This window comes from Barbus barbus (genome assembly GCF_936440315.1).
Source record: "Barbus barbus genome assembly, chromosome: 5".
Classification (NCBI taxonomy): Eukaryota; Metazoa; Chordata; class Actinopteri; order Cypriniformes; family Cyprinidae; genus Barbus; species Barbus barbus.
The window spans coordinates 13,617,524-13,641,182 of record NC_136733.1 but is presented as its reverse complement, the minus strand read 5'-3'; the positions used below and the strand labels follow the sequence as shown (position 1 = coordinate 13,641,182).

Genomic DNA, 23,659 nt, shown 5'->3' with positions numbered 1-23,659 from the left:
ATCACTATTTCTATTGTTCATACTTGTAAATACATACGTTTAAAAATAAAGGTTCCTAAAGAGGGTTTTTGCAGCGAAGCCATAGAAGAACCATTTTGGGTTCCCCAAAGACCCTTTCTGTGAACAGTTCTTCTAAGAACCTTTTTTCTTAGTGTGAAGAACATTTTGAACCTTTTCCACTATAAAGAACTCTATGGATATTAATGTTCTTAATTGAACCATTAATAAGCAAAAACAGAGAAAGGCATATTTTAAGATCAAAATGGCTTATTTTTGTCTTGTTCTCAATTAACCAATCAATCCAGTTTATTTCTATTAAAATTGTATAACACATTCAAAAACAACAGTATTATGTTGGTTATTTATGTACAGCACTATGATATATATATATACACCGTATATATATTTATATACACATATATATATATATATATATATATATATATACACATACATATATATACTGTGGCGGGAGGAGCCAACGACAGACACAGTGGGCGTGGCGTCAAGCCTCGGAGAGGTTTTTATTAAACAACATATTAAAATAAAGTGTCCAAAGGGGGAAAAGTGTCCTGGCTGTTTCAGCGCCCCTCCTCTCTCACACACCCACTCCTGTCGGGAGCCTGGTGAAGGGCGGCGAATATGGGACGGGGTGGTGATGATGGACAGGGGGGAGGCAGCCGACTCGTCACAATACATACACATACATATATATATGTGTGACATAGCAAAAATGTAGAAAAAAATCTTACAAATAACATGAGAAAAATATATCTTCAATCTTAGTTACAAATAGCATGAGAGAGGGTTTTTTCACACAATAGGACGTTGATATGCCAACTACCCATATATATATATATATATATATATTATGTGTGTCATATTTTTTATGTATCTGAGAAACACTCAACAGTAGACTATGACATAACCTTAAGAGCCTCAGTTCTCCTCCAAAGCAATTAAATCAGTAACAAAATAAATGTAGCAACCTAATTTGAATAAAATGTAATCAAAATGCACAGGAAATGCAATGAAACTCTGCTATAATGAAATGTAAAAACTGTCCCCAGACTCTTTAAATGCATCTCTGGCTTAAAGCCAAAACAGACACAAAATCAGTGGTCTAAATTGCCTGTTGTGGTTACTACTATTAAAGAATACACATATCTGTCCATTCAACTATAGGAGAGATTAACAAATTGGTTGTTTTGTGAGGCACATCAGCAGATAGTTGTTCCTGTCACAAAGACCTTCAGATCATTCTTCCCTGTAAAAACAATAGAGTGCTTCATTACATTCAATCTCATCTCATATCTCCCTCTCCCCTGCAGCTATGGATAAAATTAAAGCGAGGTCTAACTGTCTATAGTATTAGCAGCTTAATCGTCCTGTCCTGCTCCCCGCAGGCGTGCCAATCGTGTACATTTTATTTTAATTGTAAACCATCTTGGTCCATAACCTGCAGTCAGCATCTCGCTGTGAAGCATGAAGGGAAATGGAGGTGTGAGATATCCATTCAGTGAACTTTACGCAAACGCTATTAGATGTTACTGGTCTAGCACCAGCATCTTTGTGTCAATCCCTCATCTTAATTGTAACAGAAAAAACTAAATGTTCACCTCCTAATTTATATATATATGCAGTGCCACCTGCTGACTGGATGGAACTTGCTCTATTTCTGCAGTGTATATACATGTATAGGCTGCAGTGCACACTGAAAATGTAACCTTTTTAGGTCCCACTTTATATTAAATGGCCTTAAGTACTGTGTGCTTACATTTAAATGAATGGTACAATGCACTTATTGTGTACATTCATGTTTTTACATTGTACTTAGATTTTTTAAAAATACCTGAATGTAATTACATCTGTAATTATTTAGTTACACTATTGGCCCATTCCTTTCACCTTAACCGAGCCTTAAACCTACCCATACCACCTAACCTGTCCCTAACCTTACCCGTATCCCACCTCAAAAGCAGCAAAAGTGTCTTGAAATACAATATGAAAACAAGTACATTGTACTTATTTTTTGGTGCAAGTACGTAATAGTTACGGTTACAATAAAGTGAGACCCATTTTTACTCTAGACATAAAATACCTGGATCACCTCCTACATTTGCCAAAATAAGCAATAAAATTAGACCACACTGTGAAAATTCTGCATCCCACAACACACTGCTGTTAGCCTACAATTTTGTGTGTGTGGTAGTACTGTTTAATCCATGCTGTTTCAAATACAGTTAATTATTATTGAGCATTCTTGTTTTAAGTAATAAATATTCAATATTTATTCTAAATAAAATTAGCATAACTGTATCAATCTGCATGTAACAAATGTTTACAGTGTTAAAGCACATGAACTAACATCCTTGATGAAGAAAATGAATAATTAAACATTAAACCTCTGTTTATAAAAGCATGTTTTCCCCTAGTGACCCTGTGTAGTGCAGGTCTTGTCTTAAACAAGGTGGTCATAGTCAGTAACTGGTCCAGAATGCATCTACAGCCTCACTTTATCTGATCAATGAGACTCTCCAGACTCTCAGACTGTTAATTGATGAAGTAATCCAGTCATTAATCACTGTAGGGGGCTAATGAGAGACGTCTGAGTAAATAATGCTGCTGCCTTGTTGTTGTTGCCATCATCATCAGCTTCCTGTGCGTGTGGACAGAAGAGAGTGCAGCAGAATGCCTGGGAAACGGAAAAATCAGCAACACATTAAAAGAGAGCAACTGAACAAAATGCATTATGCATTTAACAATCAATATATTTCATTTATCTATATTAATGGTGTCCTGAAATTCAATTAAATCTGGTTAACTGTTTAAAATAAACCTTTTTTTCTATATTGTTTTTAGGGGTTCAAGTACATAGCGCAGAAACCCTATTGTAATTGTTAGAATGACCAAGGATCAGCCATTTCCACGTAAAACTGATCGAGCAGACTAAACCCTAAATCGTCATAGAGACTTGAAACTTGGAGGGAAGGTAGTACTCACACCATCTACAACGTCACCAAGGCTCGCTCCAGTCGGCCTGACGGGGGTGCTACAGCGATCAAAAGTACGAAATTGCTCATAAAGGCCCTGATATACTTCAAACTAGTGTTGTCACGATACTGGAATTTCTAACTTCGATACGATACCTTGAAAAATATCGATATTCGATACCATTTTCGATACCACGGTGAAAAAAACTGCCACAATATTAAGGGGGTAATTTTTTTAATTTAAAGATAAATGTGACAAGTCGAGAACATGCGGTATATTTTACATGAACAAAAAAATGTCTTGAGGTACTGCATTTGTTGGATTTATTTATTAATCTTTTATTAATCTTAATTAAATGTTAATTGAAACTAACGTCTACTAATACATGTACTAATTAAAATCCAAAGTTCTATTTGTTGATATTCTCATTTGCTTCATAACCAAAATATTTCCAGATATAGGGCCCTATGAAATCCGTTTTATTTTTCCCCAAATTCCGTTTTATTTTTTTCTACATTCAATTTTTTCCATTTTAATTTTTCTGGATTCCGTTTTTTTCCATTTGAATTTTTCTGGACTCTTTTTTTTAATGGTCAAATTAAATGCTATTAATCTAAAAGCATGTCTAATTCATTCAAATCATGAAAATTATACAATTTAACATTTAATTTATTAAAAGTGTAACAAAAATGACACGTTTAGGGCCGTATGAAATGTTTTTTTTTCTCACCTTATGTTTTATTGTTACCAAATTCTGTGTTTTAGCATGTCTATTATTTGAATGCATACAAACAATTTTTATTTATTCTTACAATAGCCTTATGAAATGTGTTTTCCCCCTCAGAAATTCTGTGTTGTGTATTTAAATTTTACTGGATATCAGATGAAGGCATAAAACAATTTTAATTCATTTATATTTGAATTAATGAAAATTAAACATTTACATTTTTGGCAAATGAAGGGGATTTACTATTAAAATTAAAATATTTTGTGATTATTTCTTTAAAAAAAATCAACAGTAGTAGTAAGTAGTAGTATTATGTACATTCTACTAAATAATAGTAATATAGCCTATTTCTGGCACACGGTCTTTAATAGGCTTTTAAGAAAAGTTAAACCGAACTTTTATTTTGACGGGTTGCCGTGAATACTTGTAAAGTTCTGTGTGTGTATGATATGATGCTAATTTTACTCAAATTAAATGGTAAAATGCTCGTAAAGTGGCTTTCAGATCAGTTCTGGAGATATTGTTGATGTATTTATGTCCTCATTGAGACGGCAGACGCTGAAATCACCGCGAGCGCCACATTAGTAAACAAAACTGCACATTCACAGAACATGCAGGATTCATATTTAAATCCACTTTTGCAGCTTAATATTTACAGATACTAGTCCATATCGCGATTTGATTTAAGTGTAATGACCTACTTTTGATTAACTCATCCAAACTTTGACAAATTCCGTGACATTCCGCGTTAAACTGTAAATTCAGTTTTTATGACTGGATTCCGTGCGCGTTCTCTGCATCGCGGAGATCATAGATCCCCACAGATAGCGCTCCTGCTGTGTTCTTTAACAACCAGAGCAGTCATCTTTCTATTCACTTCACTTTTGCTATTTAACCAGAGCGAAGGAGACGAGTGCGGTCACGTGTGGTGCTTGTCCACGCGCCTTTGGAGAGAAGTGAAAGTGACAGCTCGGCTAGTATCGGTGTATCGATACTTCGGGAAATTAATATTGGTACCGTTCAGATATTTCAGTATCGATATTTATCGAAATATCGATATTTTTGACAACACTACTTCAAACAAAGTTCGAAAAGGCTGGGTGACGGTATACTGTTTTCGAACATTCCAACACCCCCGCGCTGCTGGAGGTGGGCTGTAGATTAATGTGAAAACGTGTGGCTCACGCGTCTGCCCTAAACACAACAACGATGCCATGAAGGTGTATCTAGGCCTTTTATTAAACTGGATAAATTATTGTAAGTTTTTTTTATTTTGTGTGTTGTCATAATTTGATAAAAACAAAGGTTTATTATTGTATGTTCTTTTGTCATTTAATTTATTTTATACCTTTTAAATTTGCTCACTGAAACAACAACAGCAGCAGCTGTATGGTGTAACATTTATTTGAAACACATGTATTTGGTACTTGCTACCTTATATCTTTACTCTTTCATTTCATTCTTTTCATGGCTTTGGAAAATTCGCATCAGATGTTTCTCTACATTGCTTTTTGCATAACTCCGGGTCGTCGACGCTTGTCGTTGCAATTTCTTTCTAGGAATTAAATGCTTTCTCTGAATCTTTCAAGTCTTCCAGCGACCGATTGTACAGGTGAGGATATATTTGTGGCAGCTCAGCTATTCGACACAGTGTATTTATGTTGCTAGTGACTTGGAGATGTAGTTGCCCTGCCTGACCTTTGTTGAATGAGAAATGAACCGGGAAAAAAAAAAAAATTGTATCAAAGAAGGAGGAGTTCCAGAACACACTCACCGATTGCGTAATCGCCATGAACCAATGGTAGCTCAAAGGTGTTTAGGAGCCAAAACAAACTCCCCCGGAAAGTTCGCTTTGGTGAGCTGTTTCGAACTGCCGAAACGAACTCAACTTCGTTTCAGCCTGATTTTGTTTGAAATTACGTCATATCAGTTCGTTCTTCGATTTCATTTGAAGTATATCAGGGCCTTAACTCCTAAACTGTTCATCGCAGGCTCAATTGTCTTACGTCGGCCAAAGCGCACCCCTCGGATTCGGCTGTCACCCTGGCAAAACTGTCAAGTAATTTGGATTTTTTGAAAAAAACTACTTTTGCGAACTAGAACTATTTGTCTGGAGAGTGAATATCAATAATTATCAAAAAAAAAAAAAAGCTGTACTTTCGACTCTCCGTTGTAAAGGGATGCCAAAACGGGCAGGGCCGCTTTTACTAATATGGCTATTACTTTTGAACGGACTGAGATATCTTCGCTAAACTCAGAACACTTATATAAGAGCTCAATCTGAGGTCCCATGAAAAACGTTGTGGAGTTTGGCCACTTAGTGGCGCTATAAGAGGGAAAATACTAAATATGGACATAACTACGCAACCGTTTATCCCATCAACATGAAAATCAGTACGTCTTGGCCCAAAATGCCACAAGCATCTATAAGGACATTTGGGTATGTAAAAAAAATGGCTGCCATTGGCCGATGAACTTTGAGCACCTATTAGTCAAGGTTAACGGAGGTCGATCTGAAATCAGCACCAAATCAGCTACTGGGGGGCAATATCGTATTTTTCAAGGGTGTACACCAGGGGTAGGCAACGTCGGTCCTGGAGTGCCGCTGTCCTGTAGAGTTTAGCTCCAATCCTAATCAAACACACCTGAACAAGCTAATCAAGGTCTTCCGAATTACTAGGGTTACAGACAGGTGAGGTTTTTGTCAGGGTTGGAGCTAAAATCTGCAGGACATCGGCACTCCAGGACCGACGTTGTCTACCCCTGGTGTACACGATTGAATATTGCGCATTTTTTCACACATACACACAATATTTGCATTATATGATTGACCTCCTCATTCCGAACAACTTTGCCTCTAGAACCACTGCTGTCAATAAAATCGTATGTTAAATGATGGAGAAGATGGAAAAAACCTACTTTTGCGATCTAGTCCTAGGTTATTCTCTAAATCTGGAAAAAAAAACCACTGCTGTACAATTCTCTGGACTCTCAAAGTCAATAATTATCAAAGAAATATTGAAATTTACCCTTAGGAAGCTATAACGGGGTCGTTTATAAAAGCCTGTCCAAATATATCCAAAAGCCTAAACAAAAGCTCAAAACTTCACGAAACCTGGTGAGCACATGCCACAGATGATTCTAAACAAGCAAGCAAAGTTTTAGGGCGATCAGACCACAGCTGGGGCCTGTTCCATAAAACAAGTTTACCAAATAAGTCAGGCTTATTTCAGTTAGTCTGATTTATTTTGAACCAAATCAACTGACAATAAGTCAGACTAACTGAAATAAACCTGGCTTATTTGATAAACGTGTTTTATGGAACAGGCCCCTGTGCTATAACAGTCATAAAATAAAATAAAAACATTTCTGTAATAATATTTAATGTCTTTTTCCTTATGTGCTTAAATGCCTTAAAGTGCTTGAACCCTGGTAATTGCTGCTTGCAGCTATTTATTTGTATTATTTATTTTTTTTTTTATAAAAAACTACCTCACATCAGCAACACATTCACTAACACTTGCCTCCTAAAAGTGAATAAAGATATCTGGCAGATATCATTCCAATGTCTGCAGAGGCATTAATTAAAAATAAACATTGATGTTTTCATTAGTTTTTTTTATTTCAATTCATTTAAACGTCACTTATCCTGAGCTGTGGTTAATTTCTAACAAATAGATTTTGAGGTTACCAGTAATTTAGAACAATATTTACTTATATAAACATACCTGTGGCTACAGACACATTGAGTGATTCTACTCCAGGGTGGAGGTTTCTGCGTGGAGGGATGGTGAGCAGGACATCACACATCTGACGCAGTTCTGGAGACAGACCGTCACCCTCTCCACCTGATAGCACACACACAGACAGACCAGTGTAACGCAAAGAAAACACAACAATTATCAGTACAAATATGTTTGAACACAAACTTGCTGTTACCCATTAACAGTAGTGTAGGTCTGGACATCTTGAAATCTGAACATGGCATAACTGTGGACTGAGGACTGCATTCCTCTAACCCAACAGTACCAACTACTTGCCAACCTTCTTCCGCTTTCACCTATAATGTCAAGAAAAATTTGGTTATAGCTATTAAACAATGGAAATCCTGATGATTGAGTATGAGATGTTCCTCAAAAGGACTAGGCAAACAGTCTAAACCTCAACAGTTTTCTTTAACTGCCCTCTATATGCTACAGATGGGATTCTCCATTCACTATAATTGAAAAAAAAGATTATTTTATTATGAAATCCTGTTTCATAACTCAATTAAGTTGCAAAATCAATAAAGGAATAATGTTCTATTTTGTCTTACTTTTGACAACATTTCACAGAATTAATATTTTTTTCTTAATTTCATCTGCATTTCTTTATATTTTTCCCCAATATAGTCTTTTTTTTTACTTTTTAAGTAAGATGAACCTCTTGCAAATTGCCCCTTCCTGAACTATAAGCTCTACATTTTAATACAATATTAAAAAATATGTAAGAAAAATATAGTGATAGCATAAAAGTTTATCATGTATGCTTTTGCAGTGTCACTGTATTTTTTTAACAAAACAATTTACAGTTTTTGTTTTTATTTGTTACCCTGAAACAACATTTTATGGAACTTCTTTCCGATTTTTTTTGGCCTAAAATGAAATGTGCTTTTCTTAATAATTGTGTTGCTTTGCAGTAAAAAACAATAATTATATATTTTTTTATATAATTAGTATTAGTAGCACTAGTAATTACCTGATGGAATTCACTGCAATAACACTTGAACATGTATTCATCAATTTGTTTGGGCTCAGAATTGTTGATTTTGATTAATTAGCATTGCTAATAAATAATAATCTCAATCAATCAATCGCTATGGCCACCTGGACCAAATTGTAAAACCATGAGTTAAACCACATTTGTGTTATTTAACTGCCCTCTACTGGCTACAAATGGAAACTTAGTCTACGTTTACACTGGCACAAAAAAAAACGTTTTTTTTTACTTGCATGTGACACAGATCGTAAACATAAAAATCTGCACAAGATCCAATTTTTTGCATCCATTCTGAGCCACTTCCATATGAGGTTTTAAATCTGATACATATCTAATATCTGAACATCTGGCCTACGTCTAAACATGTAAATCCCATTGAAATTCCAAATCAGGGATCAGCTTCCAGACCTTAATCATATCTTTCAAGTTGCCGTAGCCAAACACCTCCATGACCTCCATCACACCAGCACTGGCTTTACTCACAGTGGGCGTCAGAGGACAGCTAACAAAGACAACAAATAATCACAAGCACATGTCAATGGTTAATACAAAGTTTTATGTAAAACACATTTTAATTTAATCATTAACAAAATACATGACCAAATAAACAATGGTTAATATTCCATTAAACAATGTTATAAAGAATTAAACACAAATGTCTCTTTTAACTCCACCTGTTATGAATGCTGCTGGCTATTCGATCCACTCCCAGGAAATATGCAGACCGCAAAATAGCACCAAGATTCATCGGATCCTGCACTCCATCCAAAACCAGCCATAATGCCCTGTGATTCTTCACCTCATGAGATCTTATTGTTTTTTTCTCAGTGATAAACCCAAGAGGACTTGCCTGCAGACACAACCCCTGGTGCACCTTACCACCACACATCTTATCAAGTGTTTGCTTACTGACTCTCTGTATCTGCACGCCCCGTTTGACAGCCTCCTGACAGACCCTCAAAATCGTGTCTCTCTGCGGCCCTTCACCGTTCTTCACAAAGAGACGACTCAGCTTCCTCCTACTTTGAGTGAGGGCCAGCAAACATGGGGCCACGCCGAACACAATCTCTAATTGTTTATTTTCATTTAACTCCGATTCTTTTAGGATATGCCTCAAAATCCATCCGCTTTCTGACTCACTGAAATCCTCAAACCTCACTTTCTGAAGCTCAGATGACACTTTTCCCTTCTGTGTTTTTGTTGATCTGGAAATCTCATCTCTAGTAGCAGCATATTTATGCTGCTTAGACACAAATGTCTTTTTGAGTTTGCTAGAGGTAAATCTCTCACCTGACTTTGAAACACTGTCTCTTGGACAAAAAAGTGCTCTTGTGCAACTATAGGCTGCAGATTGTGTGAAAGGTGTCAAATATAATTCCTTTAGCCCTACCAAACAGCAACTATATCTATTCCAAGTTCGACTGGAGGTTAGGAATACTTGGATACTTGTTTTCCATGCCTGCATATTTGCTTTTAATAACTTGCTCATATATGCCTTAATAAACAGCTGGTTTTAAAGCCGTTTTGGGCACTTGTAAACTGGACAGATTTGACTGACAAGCAAAATTAGCTGAACAACAGCTGGGAAACAAGAAAAGAGAAGAAAATTAGGTTTTAGACGTTCATTTCAACGCTTTATGTTGCTTTTATCAAAACATTTGTTATTTATATATATAAAAAAGAAATTATTAATGAAAAATAGTGTTGACGCTGCTGCTAACCAAAAGGCTACGGTGCCCTTCAAAATTAAAGCACCAGCAACACTGTATGCTCATTAAACAAAGCAGAATTTTCAATATTAGCCGAGTGATATGTAACTTATAACGTTAATATAAAAAGAACTGACCTCAGGCTTATCTAATCCGCTATATTCGTTTTTCAACAACAAACACAACCACGTGGAACAGCTTTCATTTCACGGGCAGTGGTCAAATGTGAAGCGCGGAGTGTGTTTACATTCACTTCCGCTCCCAGATCAGCAAAAGTAATCGGTCCTGTTTCTGTGTACCGAGTCAAAGAGCAACGCTAGCTGATCTGAGAACAGGGCAGTTATATCCGCACCGAGCATTCACTTCCGGCTGCTACCGGTAACGTTGGTGTGTTACTATGCAACGAGACACTCTGATGTGTAGTATAAACTTCCTACCGGAGCATAGCATTAAGAAGTAAATCAGTTAAAGCTGCTTATCCTTGTTCATGCTTGGTGTGCAAATGATACATTAAAGCTAAACTCTTCTGTCTTTTGAGGCCAAAGTGTCAGATATGGCCGACGGTTGGTGCACCGACACCGGAGACTCGGTGTTTAACGTTACCGTTCCCGAGATGCAGTTAAAAACTTACGAATACGGTAAGTGTCGTTGCCTGAGTGTACTGGACAGCTATAATAATCGTTTACACACTATTAAATGCACCAAATGTCTTTACCATGTCTAGTACCATTGTATTCTAACTTGTAGCACAATGCAAATAGGTATGAATTTCAGTTCCATGATATATATTAAAGTAGCATAGAAGGCCTATCTTACACTTAAGTGTACTGCCATACTACTTTTTAAAAAAGTTTTCTACCATGTTTCCTGAATGATTCCTGACCAAGTCCATGTACCACTATATTTACTGTACATGACACACCAAGTCCCAAATATGCCCCAAAACAACATGTATTACATATTACTGTTACTGTTTTGTTTCTGTTTTAGAGTGTGCATACAGCATGTGACCTCCACAGCTGCTCTGTCTCAACATCTCCATCAGCAAGTGCTTTCTCAGCAGGAGAGAGGAGTTATAGAACTGGACACCTTCAGCTCTCAGACACAAGCAGCTTCCAGTATGTGAAGGATGCTGATATAAACCTGTCTCCACAATTCCCTGGCATATGGTGGATAATAATTTTTTCTTTCTCTTTCTAACAGCCATTGATGCGGAGGAACTCGTGGTTGGTTGGCAAGAGAAGTTCTTCAGTCAGGTAGGCCACTAGTGAGGGCAAAGCTGTGTGCGCTACTAAATTAAGGTGACCAGATTTAAAAAATAGGAACCGGGGACATTTCCTATTTATGTGGTCAAAATATCATTGAAATCTCAATTGTTATTATTTAAAAATTACAAAAAAAAAAAAAATTGGGACAATGCAGTTTTTGTAAAAATAGAGATAATACAATGTTTTTGTTTAATTGTTCCCTGTGCTTTTATTCAAATTAATAATTATTCTTATATTAGCTTTATTACTGTTATTCTTGTACTGGTTTTAATTCACCAAAAATCACTCTATGCAAATAGTTAATAGTAACCACTGTGAATAGCAAGAAGTGCAAAACAATATTATACTTAAATTCTGACTTTACAAAAACACATTATATAAGAACATATGATAAAGAAATATTTTAAACATTTTCTAATTGTACGGTACTTAATACTTTCATTTACTTTCATCACTTTCATTAACTTTTCAAATGGTACTTTGTTTGTGAATGGAAATGACTCCTATCCTTAATTAGGCTTATTGTTTTGCATTTTAGACTAGTTTTGAGCACAACGTGTGTTTTCTGCAAATGTAACTGTTGCAGGTGTTAATGTTTAGCTGTTTTTGTTGTTGTTGTTGTTGTTGTTTTTTGTCTCTTTTGGTCATTGATGATAATAGTGCTCTGCTGTCAACAAGGTTAAGTTCTTTTTGACTGAAGTAGCAGTGCATGAACAAGTAATCAGTGTAGTTTGCAGCCAAATTTGAAAATAATCACTATATGATTGCTCTGATAACCGGCTGGCTATACGTTGGTCAGGCTTTTTTGCATTGTATCTGTGGACTGTTTTGAACATGCTGTTAAACTGGAACAGCTCCAGTCGAGGGCAAAACACCAAAAACTGGGACTGTCCCCAGAAAACGAGCACATCTGGTCACCCTATACTAAATAGTCAGTTTTCATAGTGTATCTGATGAGTTCTGCTTTGTTATTCATATGCAGTATGAAGTGGACCTTTATAAAACAGAGTCAAATTGTCAAACGAAAGATCCAAAAGAAGACAAAACCAGCGCATTTTTACCTACACAGACCTTGATCGCTTCTCCAAATGGGAAGAGGTCAGTTGAGTCTACCATTTTCTTTTATAAACCTGACAAAAACATACCCAGGTCATATTTCACCACAAAATTTTATTTTATTCATTTTATTTTGTATAAAGAAAATCAAGCATAATTTTAGGAGCATTAAAGGGATAGTCCACCCAAAAATGAAAATCTGTCATCATTTGTTCACCCCCATGTCATTCCAAGCCTGTAAGCATTTATTTCTTCTGCTGAACACAAAAAATGATATTTTGTAGTGCTGTGCAACGATTAATCACATCCAAAATAAAAGTTTTAGTTTACAAAATATGTGTGTGTACTGTGTGTATTTATTATGTGTATATATAAATACACACACACATGCATGGATATATTTAAGAAAAATGTTGTTTATAAATTAAATATATTTATATATAATATTAATTATATCAAAAAACATATACATGTAAATATTTTCAAAATATATACTGCTTATGTGTTTATTTATATATACATAATAAATATACACAGTACACACACATATATTATGTAAACAATTTTTTTTATTTTGGATGCGATTATTCGTTGCACAGCACTATTTTGAAGAATGCTAATAACCAAACAGTTTCAGTTCTCAATGACTTGCATTGTATTATTTTTGTCGATATAATGAAAGTCAATTGGAATGGAATAGGTTTTCCCGCCAAAAGAGAGTGTGAGAAATTAAGAATTGTCATGAAAATATCACAATACAGAATCTTAATATTTCGAAATTAGGCTTCATTTTCTTTAAGCTAATTAAAATGTCTTATTTATTTAATAAATAATGAATTATTTGGTGTTAGATATGACCCAGACACGGTTTTGACGGGTTTGGTGAGATTCACCAATGGATGTATAGGCTGCATATGTTTTTACAGTTTTCTGAAGTTGTGATTGTATTGACAGCAAGCTCAGAGTCTGTTGATCCCAGCTCAGCCTACACCAAACTTTTTAGCAGAACGCATGGCTAACGTTAGACACAGGAGACAAGAGAGACGTCCTGTGTAAGTGTACCTAGAAGTATATAGTATAGTTGCCTGTAAGGTGGTTTTCTGTAAAGCCTTTATCATATTTGTAAAGTTAAGGAGGTTCACCTGTATTTTTTTACACAATTAAGAGAGTCTAATGTTCCCAAGTCCCGTTTAATTACACGGGAGCCTTCGGAGGAGTTCATAAAGAACCGTCATATCAACACACCAGTGCAGACCATGTACAGTACATCATGGGAGATCTTGGGCCTTCAGGGAAGTAAGTGTGACGATACTCTTCTTTATCCACTTAAACATATCATACATTTTCTTATAATTTATTTGACCGGAGGGCCATTAATAATGCATTTGAAGGTTGTTGGTTTTTTTTTTTATTTTTTTTTTTTTTATCACTATTTTCCACTCTATCTTACCCTTAAAATTAAACTAACCTTTTTTTTTTTTTATCAGAATCAGAATGAGCTTTATTGGCCAAGTATGTTTACACATACAAGGAATTTGTTGTAGTGACAGAAGTTCCACAGTGCAACAGAAAGACAGCAACAGGTCAGGACACAGATAATAAAAGAATAACATACAAATATCCAAATAGGCAATGTGCAAAGCAGCAAAAACACAATATATAATATAGACAACTATGTATGTACAGGTCAAGTATGTGCAAATTAGAAATGATAAAATAAAAATAAAATAAGTGAGTGTGGTGAATGGATAATGTATTATAGTTGTGTGTTCCACATTTATTGTTGAGTGTTCATGAGATGGATTGCCTGAGGGAAGAAACTGTTCCTGTGTCTGGTCGTTCTGGTGCTCAGAGCTCTGTAGCGTCAACCAGTTTGTAACGGTTCAAAGAGGGAGTGTGCTGGATGTGAGGGGTCCAGAGTGATTTTACCAGCCCTTTTGCTCACTCTGGATAAGTACAGCTCTTGAGAGTCGGCCTTGTAATCCAAAGGTTGCGGGTTCGAGTCTCGGGCCGGCAGGAATTGTAGGTGGGGGGAGTGAATGTCCAGCGCTCTTTCCACCCTCAATACCACGACTGAGGTGCCCTTGAGCAAGGCACCGAACCCCCAACTGCTCCCCGGGCGCTCCAGCATAAAATGGCTGCCCACTGCTCCGGGTGCATGTTCACGGTGTGTGTGTGTTCACTGCTGTGTGTGTGCACGTTGGATGGGTTAAATGCAGAGCACGAATTCCGAGTATGGGTCACCATACTTGGCTGAATGTCACTTCACTTCACTTCACTTCTTGGAGAGTGGGGAGGGTTGTACCAATGATTCGCTCAGCAGTCCGGACTACTCTCTGTAGTCTTCTGAGGTCAGATTTGGTAGCTGAGCTGAACCAGACAGTTATTGAGGTGCAGAGGATGGATTCAATGATGGCAGAGTAGAACTGTTTCAGCAGCTCCTGTGGCAGGTTGAACTTCCTCAGCTGGCGAAGAAAGTACAACCTCTGCTGGGCCTTTCTGACAATGGAGTCAATGTGAATATCCCACTTCAGGTCCTGGGAGATGGTGGTGCTCAGGAATCTGAATGACTTCACTGCAGTCACAGTGCTGTTCATGATGGTGAGTGGGGGGAGAGCAGGGGGGTTTCTCCTGAAGTCCACAATCATCTCCACAGTTTTGAACGTGTTGAGCTCCAGGTTGTTAAGACTGTACCAGACAGCCAGCTCCTTAATCTCCTGTCTGTAAGCAGACTCATCACCATCCTGAATGAGGCCGATCAGTGTGGTGTCGTCTGCAAACTTCAGGAGCTTGACAGAGGGGTCTTTAGAGGTGCAGTCGTTGGTGTAGAGGGAGAAGAGCAGTGGGGAAAGTACGCAGCCCTGAGGAGCTCCAGTGCTGATGGTATGAGTGCTGGATGTGAATTTACCAAGCTTTACTAACTGCTGTCTGTCTGTCAGGAAGCTGGTGATCCACTGAAACGGAGGTGGGGACGGGGGGCTAGGTTAGTTTATTCTGTAGGGTTTCCGTGATGATGGTGTTAAAAGCAGAGCTGAAGTCCATAAACAGGATCCTCACATAAGTCTGTCCAGATGCTGCAGGATGAAGTGCAGTCCCATGTTGACTGCATCATCCACAGACCTGTTTGCTCTGTAGGCAAACTGCAGGGGGTCCAGTAAGGGACCAGTGATGTCCTTCAGATAAGCCAAAACCAGTCTTTCAAATGATTTCATGGCTACAGATGGCAGTGCCACAGTTTGAGTACTAAGTCATGTTTTGCGAAGGGGTCAAATACTTATTTGACTCATTAAAATGCAAATAAATTTATAACATTTTTTAAATGCATTTTTCTGGATTTTTTTTTTTTTTGCTGTTCTGTTTCTCACTGTTTAAATAAACCTACCATTACAATTATAGACTGATCATTTCTTTGTCAGTGGGCAAACGTACAAAATCAGCAGGGGATCAAATATTTTTTTTCCCGCCACTGTATAAATACATTTTTAAATATATTTGAACACATTTTATTATAATTCTGAACATCTTGGAGTAATGGCATAATGGCTGCTAAAATATATTCAAATAGAAAACTCTTATTTTAAATTGTAATAATATTTTTACAAAATGTTATTTTGATCAAATAAATGCAGCCTGGGTGATCCACTTTATTAATCACAATGAAGTACTTGTGTCACATGTCATTCCAATTCAAGATTTTAAACTCAGGACAATGTTTATATAATGAACTATAGTAAATGTTGTACAACTAAGTGATATTAGGTATATTTGTATCAGCTTGTTTAATAGTGACTTGCTTTCAGGGTATCACAGGATGACTTGCCACACATGGAGACCCCTCCAGTCTGGCACGGTGGCTGAACTGAGATGCTTCTTCATCGGCGGAGCACCTGAACTCGAGGACATCAGTTATGTTCGAGTGCCTGGCACTTTCAAGGTGACTTATTATACATTTCCTGCTGTAAAGATTTGCACTAGCATTGTCCAGTAATTCAATTGAACAATTTAATGTTCTCTTGCTTCTATTTTTAGGGAGAGCGGTTGAGTCGCTTTGGCTTTCGCACTCAAACCACTGGAAGTGTAACCTTTACTCTTAATTGTATCCAGCATGCCAGGTTGGCCAACACAATTACAGCGTTTTGTGATTGCAGCAGTACTATTTTGCCCCTTTGAGACTGTAAGAGCTTGTTGTATTTTATTCAGGGCTTTTATTGATGCCAACACCCTGAAGAAAAGAAGGCAGACTGTTCTGGATCAGCTGGGCGGACACAGTCAGCAGGGCTCTGTCTATAATGTTCTGGGTAAGATGACTAGCTTCAGGACATTTATTGCTATTAATTAGTGCCACTTGCCAGGGTAATTGTTCACTTTCCCTAGTTGCTGTTCCCTAGACTTTACCCAGAGATCTCATCAACACCTCTGCACAATTAAACTCTGCATAGGAACATTAGACATGGAGCATGTGTAATAATGCTGTTCACAGTATTTGTGTTTATAGGTGTATAGAATATTTTTGTTTAGTTTGAAATGTATTGAATATTTTTCAGTTAGTGTTTTATGTATTACTTGTATTACGTATGTAAATTCTAACTATTTCTTTTACTTTCCCCAAATGTACTTAATAAAACATGGTTCTTGTAAAAACTAAACCAGATTGCTTCGGTAACTTATCGAGAATGAGGAATTTCAAAGAAAATTTAGCCCAAATTCCATCCAAATTCACAGTCCCATAAAAGTGCAGATGGGAGTGGAAAGTTCTGAGGGTGATCTACTGATATGTGCTAATGAAAGAACACATAATGATGACCAGAGCAAATTAGTAACAATCACAGCAATGTCAAGCAGAAAATGGGTTAAGACATGCTTGTTTTGGGCATTAAATAATGGTGCAAATATCAGTAAATTCACTACCGCAAACCCTAGTAAATCACATTGAATGATTTATTTAAATACTGTTCTCCAAAACTTTCCATTTTAAAGGTGTTCATGCCTTTCCATCACAAATTTTTCACAGTGGGTCTTTTGGCAATAAAATCCTGAAAGTTTTTTAATGCCAAAAGAGGCATTGCACTGGTTAAATCTGACCCTAGTTGTGCAAAATGTTTCACAAACTGAAAGATGTGTTTTTCACACAAAGACATTTATTATGTTTCAGCAGTGTTGGGGGTAACGCATTACAAGTAACGCGAGTTACGTAATAATATTACTTTTTTCAAGTAACTAGTAAAGTAACGCATTACTTTTTAATTTACAAGAAAATATCTGAGTTACTTTTTCAAAAAAGTAACGCCAGTTACTTTTTGGCAGCGGCTATTTGCACTAAGTGTAAATAGCGATAGATGCTATTTACACAGTGTAAATAGCAAATAGCATATTTTTTTAGTGACAGATGCTATTTACACTAAGTGCAAATAGCGATGGATTCTATTTACACCAAGTGAAAATAGCAATATTTTTTAATGATATGCTATTTACACTAAGTGCAAATAGCTATAGATTCTATTTACACTGTTAAAATAGCAAGATTTTCTGCTATTTATACTACTTATTGTAAATAAACTAGCTGCTTTTTTTATTGTTGACTAACCCAATCACACGTTAGTGGGCGGAGTTAGCGTAAATAGCCTTTGCCAACAAGATGGGCTATTTGCACTTAGTGTAAATAGACACTCCGTTACTTTTTCCCCATTTATTGACTGACAGTGCGCTGTGTGAGCATGCTGTTACTATAGATCTAAATGTGAATGTGTATGAATTCATCCCACTCACAAAAAACAGATTTAGTATTCATCAAAATGAATTAAAACAGTGAAATGCAAACTCAGAATATGACGCAAACTGCAATAATTAAATATGTTAAACAACACAAATGTATCTAATCCCATTTTATTAACCAATGTCTTTGCTGCTGACCTTTGATGATCCAGTTCAACCATACTAATGAGAAAAAATGACTTTAGATAAACTAACAATTGTGCTTCATTGTTTTTTTATTGCCGACGAGTGTTAAACCTTCTTATCCTGAGTTTTACTTTACAAACGTGAATTTAATTTTCCTTCACAAGATACAGGGCTTTTACATTTGTATTAATGTAATTTCTTGTATTAAAAACAATCAAGCCCTGCTCATATTTAAAAAGTAATGCAAAAGTAACGTAACGCATTACTTTCCATAAAAAGTAGCTAAGTAACGTAATTAGTTACTTTTTCAGGGAGTAACGCAATATTGTAATGCATTACTTTTAAAAGTAACTTTCCCCAACACTGTGTTTCAGTTATTTCACACTTGATATACTTTTAAAATGTAGGAGGATTATTTGGATATTTTCATTTTTTTTTATATTAGTGGATCGTGATTATAATGTGATGAACTACATCTGTGTCTGGTGAACTTGAGACTTGGAACTATAGATTTGTATGCTATAAATTTACTCAAATGACTTGCATAATTGCTCAAAAGTCTTAATGCACCCAGTGAGACCACTGTACTGTGCATGCCAAGCACATGAACAGCAGAGGGCACCATCTAATCTATAAACATGAGCCACACATTTCATAAAACATGGTAGGGCGGTCATATGATTCATTACAGTTACTTAGTTCTCTACAGTTTGAGCTGAAAGCATTGCATAAAAGACATGCATGATCACATGGCCTTCATTTGATTTGGATGGAAATAGTGAGAACATAATGTCAGCTATCAGCACTCCTGTGTTCACAGCCCTTGAGGCAGGCAGGCGGATTAAAACAGCTCACTGTCCCTCAGACCACCTGTCCATGTGTAAAGTGAAGCGAAATGCGCAGGGTCTTTGTGTAACATGCTGCTGTGTGAAGTGTTCTCCATTTTCATTCTTAAAAATAAAGGTTCTTAAATGGTTCTTTGTCAGGGTGTACAGTTCCATGAAGAATCTTTAAAATCCGTGGACCTTTCCCACCACACAGAAGTTATTAAAATGTGAGATTGCCAAATCTTCTGAAGAGACACAATTGCTTTTATATGATGAATAGATTTAATTTAGACTTATATTCACATATAAACTTACACATACATAGAGCCCATCAATTATAAGAAACGGAAGCTTCATTAGTTCTTGCATATCAAACAAGCATTTTTGAATAAAAAAGATTGTGATTGTGTCTCTTCAGAAGACTTTGGTTAAACATACAAAAAAAGTCAGAACTGTGAGTTTGACTCAATTCTGAGGGGAAAAAAACAGAATTGCAAGATGTAAATTCGCAATTGCGAGGAAAAAAGTCAGAATTGTGAGATAAAAAGTCGCAATTATCTTTTTTATGTTTTATTCAGGGCCGGCAAAAGGGCTTCCATATTAACTACTCGATTTATATGAATTTTATTAACTTTTGTTTTGGGTTTCGAAGACGAACGAAAGTTAATTTAGGCTACTTACACTACATCATTCCAAACAAACTGATGTTGTTCATTGGTTTTGTTCGTCTTATTACGGATGATAAAGTGGTCACAGCACACTATATTTGAATGTAAGTGAACACAACTTAATTGTGAGAGTTGTAAGCAGACAGGAATATTTTCAGTTATTTTCAGTTTTGGTCTTTTCCTCAAACAAGTTTTCATATTATTAAAATAACAGCACGTGTATGTTTTTATACATTTTAATGTCAATTTTGGACCTTGACAGCCCTGTCATGATTTGCTTTCCTTGTACAAAAAAGAGCAGCCAGAACATTATGCCAAACATCTGCTTTTTGTGTTCATGAATTCAGGATGACAACATGGTGTGCAAGTGTTTTTTTGTTTTTTTTCCATGTAATTGGGGTCAATGGTCACCAAAACTGTTTCTTCAAAGTTCTTCAAAAAATCTTCTTTTGTGATCCACAGAAGGATGAAAGTCACAGGTTTGGAACCACATGAGTGTGAGTGAATGATAACAGAATCTTCATTTTTGGGTGAAAGAACCCTTTAAAATCATCTTGTTTGTCTGAGAAGTAATCAAGTTTGAAATAGTTTTGAATAGCTGGGTTTTTGTTAAAGCTAAATGAGAGAAAAGCAGAGGTTTCATTTTTGTGAGTGAACAGGGGCAGAGGTCTTCTCTGTGCATTGTTCAGTTGGCACTAATGAAATTGTTATAGGCACTGCACCCAGTACATGGCAGGCGAGCTGCAAAGTCTGTCATCTAAGGTTACTCATAATAATACAACACCCCACACATGCTCAACATCTCAAAAAATACAAGTAATACAGATAAAAGTTTTAACCGAATAATTAATGTAGGTGGTTTTGGAATATATAATATGAATATAAAATTACTGGAATATTTCTTTAAATCAGTCACCGTTGAAGGCTAGTTGTTCAACATAGTATTAAATGTCATGTTAATTTGTAACACTCATGTCATCCTGTGGCCACACTGGAAGTTTGCTGAGGCTGTCAGTTTTAGAATAAAGATTCTAAAAATTCAAAAGAAAGAATATCATCATAATAGCAAACAATGTAAGGCGGAAGAGATGGAATTCCTGGTGGCTGGCATTGAGGCGACATGCCTAGCACAGCATGACCTCATCCTGTCATCACAGTGACATCTATTAGCATATGACTCTGTCTCATTCATCCCTCCTGCTTCTGCTTTAGCTTGTCAGCCATGCCAGGCATCTTCATTAGAGAGGCCCGCTGCTGTCTGCTGATTACCAGCTGACCTCGAGTCCCATCTCTGTTCCTACTCTCCAATGATCGGCCGCCAGAATGCAAGTTATGGCCATGCTCTGTCCATAGGGATGACCTGGTATCTCACACAACTGAAAAGGGAAGTCGCATGAGATGCAGTGTACCACGAGTCGCTAAGCTTTTGCCTTTAAAGGCCAGGTGTGTAATTTCTGTAACAATAGCTGGAAAGAGAACTGATTTTTTTCTGATTTTTGAAGAAAACTTGAGTGGTGCTTTTTATTGTAAAATTTGTCACCACGACGTTAAGTCTCAATCACACCAAGGATGCTATAATGATAACTATCACTATAAAGTTTTAAAAACAGTTCTAATTCTATGAAAATAGGGACATCTATAAGTATGGAACTTCAGAGAACTGTTTTTAAGCATGCCTTAAATATACACCCAACATTCAAATCATTTTGTACAACCCATTTTTTCCGTGCCTGATAGTAACTACAGATTTAGTAAATGTGCACGTAACACTATTAATGTTATTTAGATTATTAAATGCCAGTGTGGTTTAGTCTGTATAAGAAAAACAAAACAAGAGTTTTAAAACACAGACAGTGTTATGTGTGTATCAAAAGAATCCTATTGCTTATTTTAATCTGGTGAAACGTAATTTGTTCTTTTTATGATATGCTGCATGGTATTGAAAGTTGTGACATCAAGTGTCTTACTGCTGTATAGTCTAGCCCTAAAACAGGCAAGAGTGGAAAATGATAAGCAAAAAATCATTTCATGTCACTTTTTATATCATCTGGACTTAAGTAAAACATATTCAAAAGAATTTGTATAATATTTGATATATTTTGGATTTTATCTCCCAGGACACGTTGCCTGTTTAAAAAACAGCCCAAGTCATCAAGAATTCTATGATTTATTTGATGCAAACAAATATGGAATATTGAAAATATGCTGCGTGTATGACAAACTTGAAGCATGGACATTTTTTATATTTTTACATTTTTTAACTGTCTCATCTTTATCCTCAGGTGTGGGCAATTACAACCCTTGAGATCCACTGTCCTGCACGGTTTAGCACCATCCCAAAACAATCATAGAAAGTATTTATGTAACAAATGTATTATTTTTTATGTAATCCTGAAGACTTTTGTCAGATTTTTCAGATGTATTTGATCAAGGTTGGAGCTTGCTGAGAACAGGCCTTTAAGATCTGTTATGTGTGGTGTTGCAAGGGTTTTAATTATTACTTACTGGCATATTCATAAAATTACCCACCCTTACGTCTTTATGATATTCCAGTCTCTAGATTTGGTTTGGGTCCCTCTTTCAATATAAATCTATGGAAATGTTTTATCTGTTTTATCACCTGCCTGGCATAAATTGTAAGTCTGATCACTTAGAAATCTATTTGCATATGCAGGCTGCATGTTTTGATATACTGTATCATTCATGCCTGTACCAAAATGGAAAAGATTTCGCACACAATTTAATATGCAAAATTAGGGGTTCTTCGATCCTCAACCCTAAGTATGAGAAACAGTAAAGGATTGTTAGCCATAACAAGTCGAGATGGTCTCACACACTGGTAGACAATAATCAGTCTAAACAAGTCTACATTAGACTATTATTGCTGGAAACATTTACTATGGTGGGAAAGAGCATCCAAAGAACTCTAGTAAAGTATTTATATTCACACTTGTAACATAGCAAACTGCTGATGAAAACTCATGCTGGTGGGTGGTGGGCGTGTTGTTGTGTGGAGAGAGGAGGAGAAGAAGAGAAGTAGCGCAGCTGTGAAGGGTGAAAGTAGAGCTCACAGCTGTGAGCAACTGTTCTGCTCTTTATTTTTACACACTGGCTCTGGAGCCCAGCCGGTCCATTACAGCTGGGACATATCTCCACAAGGACAACACAAAGGCATCCCAAATCAGTCTGTGCTCTATTTTGCTGTGGCAATTCAAAAGTTCCAGACAGTTTTATTACTGTTTATGAAAATTAAAATGAACTACTTATTTTTAGCTTTTGACGCATGGTATATTACTGTAAACTTGAAAAATTGTACAACCATTGAACATTAAAATAGCACTAGTTAACAGTAACCAGTGCTATTATTGTTAACTAAAACCTAAACTACTAAAAACATTTATTTTCATTAAAATAAAATAAATATTATCTGACATAAAATAAAATAAAATAAAAAATATGTAAAAAAAAAACATTTTAGGTATACTTTCATTAACTTTTCAAATACTTTTCATTCATTAACTATCTTCAGTTGTGAGGTAAAACTTCTAATTTTCATTAAGTTTAAGTTGAAATACTAAAATAGCTTAAACTAAAATTGAAAATAACAAAACAAAAAAAAACTATAAATATTAAAAAATACATTAAAAACAGCAACAGCAATAATAACAACAAACAGATTTATTATAACTTTAAAATTAAAATTAAAATAATAATAATAATAACCATATAATAATATTAATATATATTATTAAAC

General features: G+C 36.1%; 1 protein-coding gene and 1 pseudogene across 2 annotated transcripts; one reads left to right on the top strand and one right to left on the bottom strand.

Annotated features, from left to right (window-relative positions):
* Nucleotides 1-996: 996 nt before the first annotated feature.
* Nucleotides 997-10,545, bottom strand: LOC306869221 (rRNA methyltransferase 1, mitochondrial-like). Its single transcript, XM_079415892.1, has 6 exons — nt 10,326-10,545; nt 9,154-10,060; nt 8,888-8,981; nt 7,661-7,781; nt 7,450-7,569; nt 997-2,695 (listed from the first exon to the last, which is right to left on the bottom strand). The coding sequence occupies exons 2-6, from the start codon at nt 9,966-9,968 to the stop codon at nt 2,652-2,654; spliced, it is 1,194 nt and encodes a 397-aa protein (XP_079272018.1). The 5' UTR covers nt 9,969-10,060; nt 10,326-10,545; the 3' UTR covers nt 997-2,651.
* Nucleotides 10,546-10,617: 72 nt separating this feature from the next.
* On the top strand, nt 10,618-16,905 carry LOC306870525 (tectonic-like complex member MKS1; annotated as a pseudogene). Its single transcript, XR_013785815.1, has 9 exons — nt 10,618-10,826; nt 11,179-11,306; nt 11,392-11,444; nt 12,439-12,554; nt 13,467-13,564; nt 13,678-13,808; nt 16,299-16,446; nt 16,542-16,624; nt 16,713-16,905. The product of XR_013785815.1 is annotated as a tectonic-like complex member MKS1 (transcript).
* Nucleotides 16,906-23,659: the final 6,754 nt, after the last annotated feature.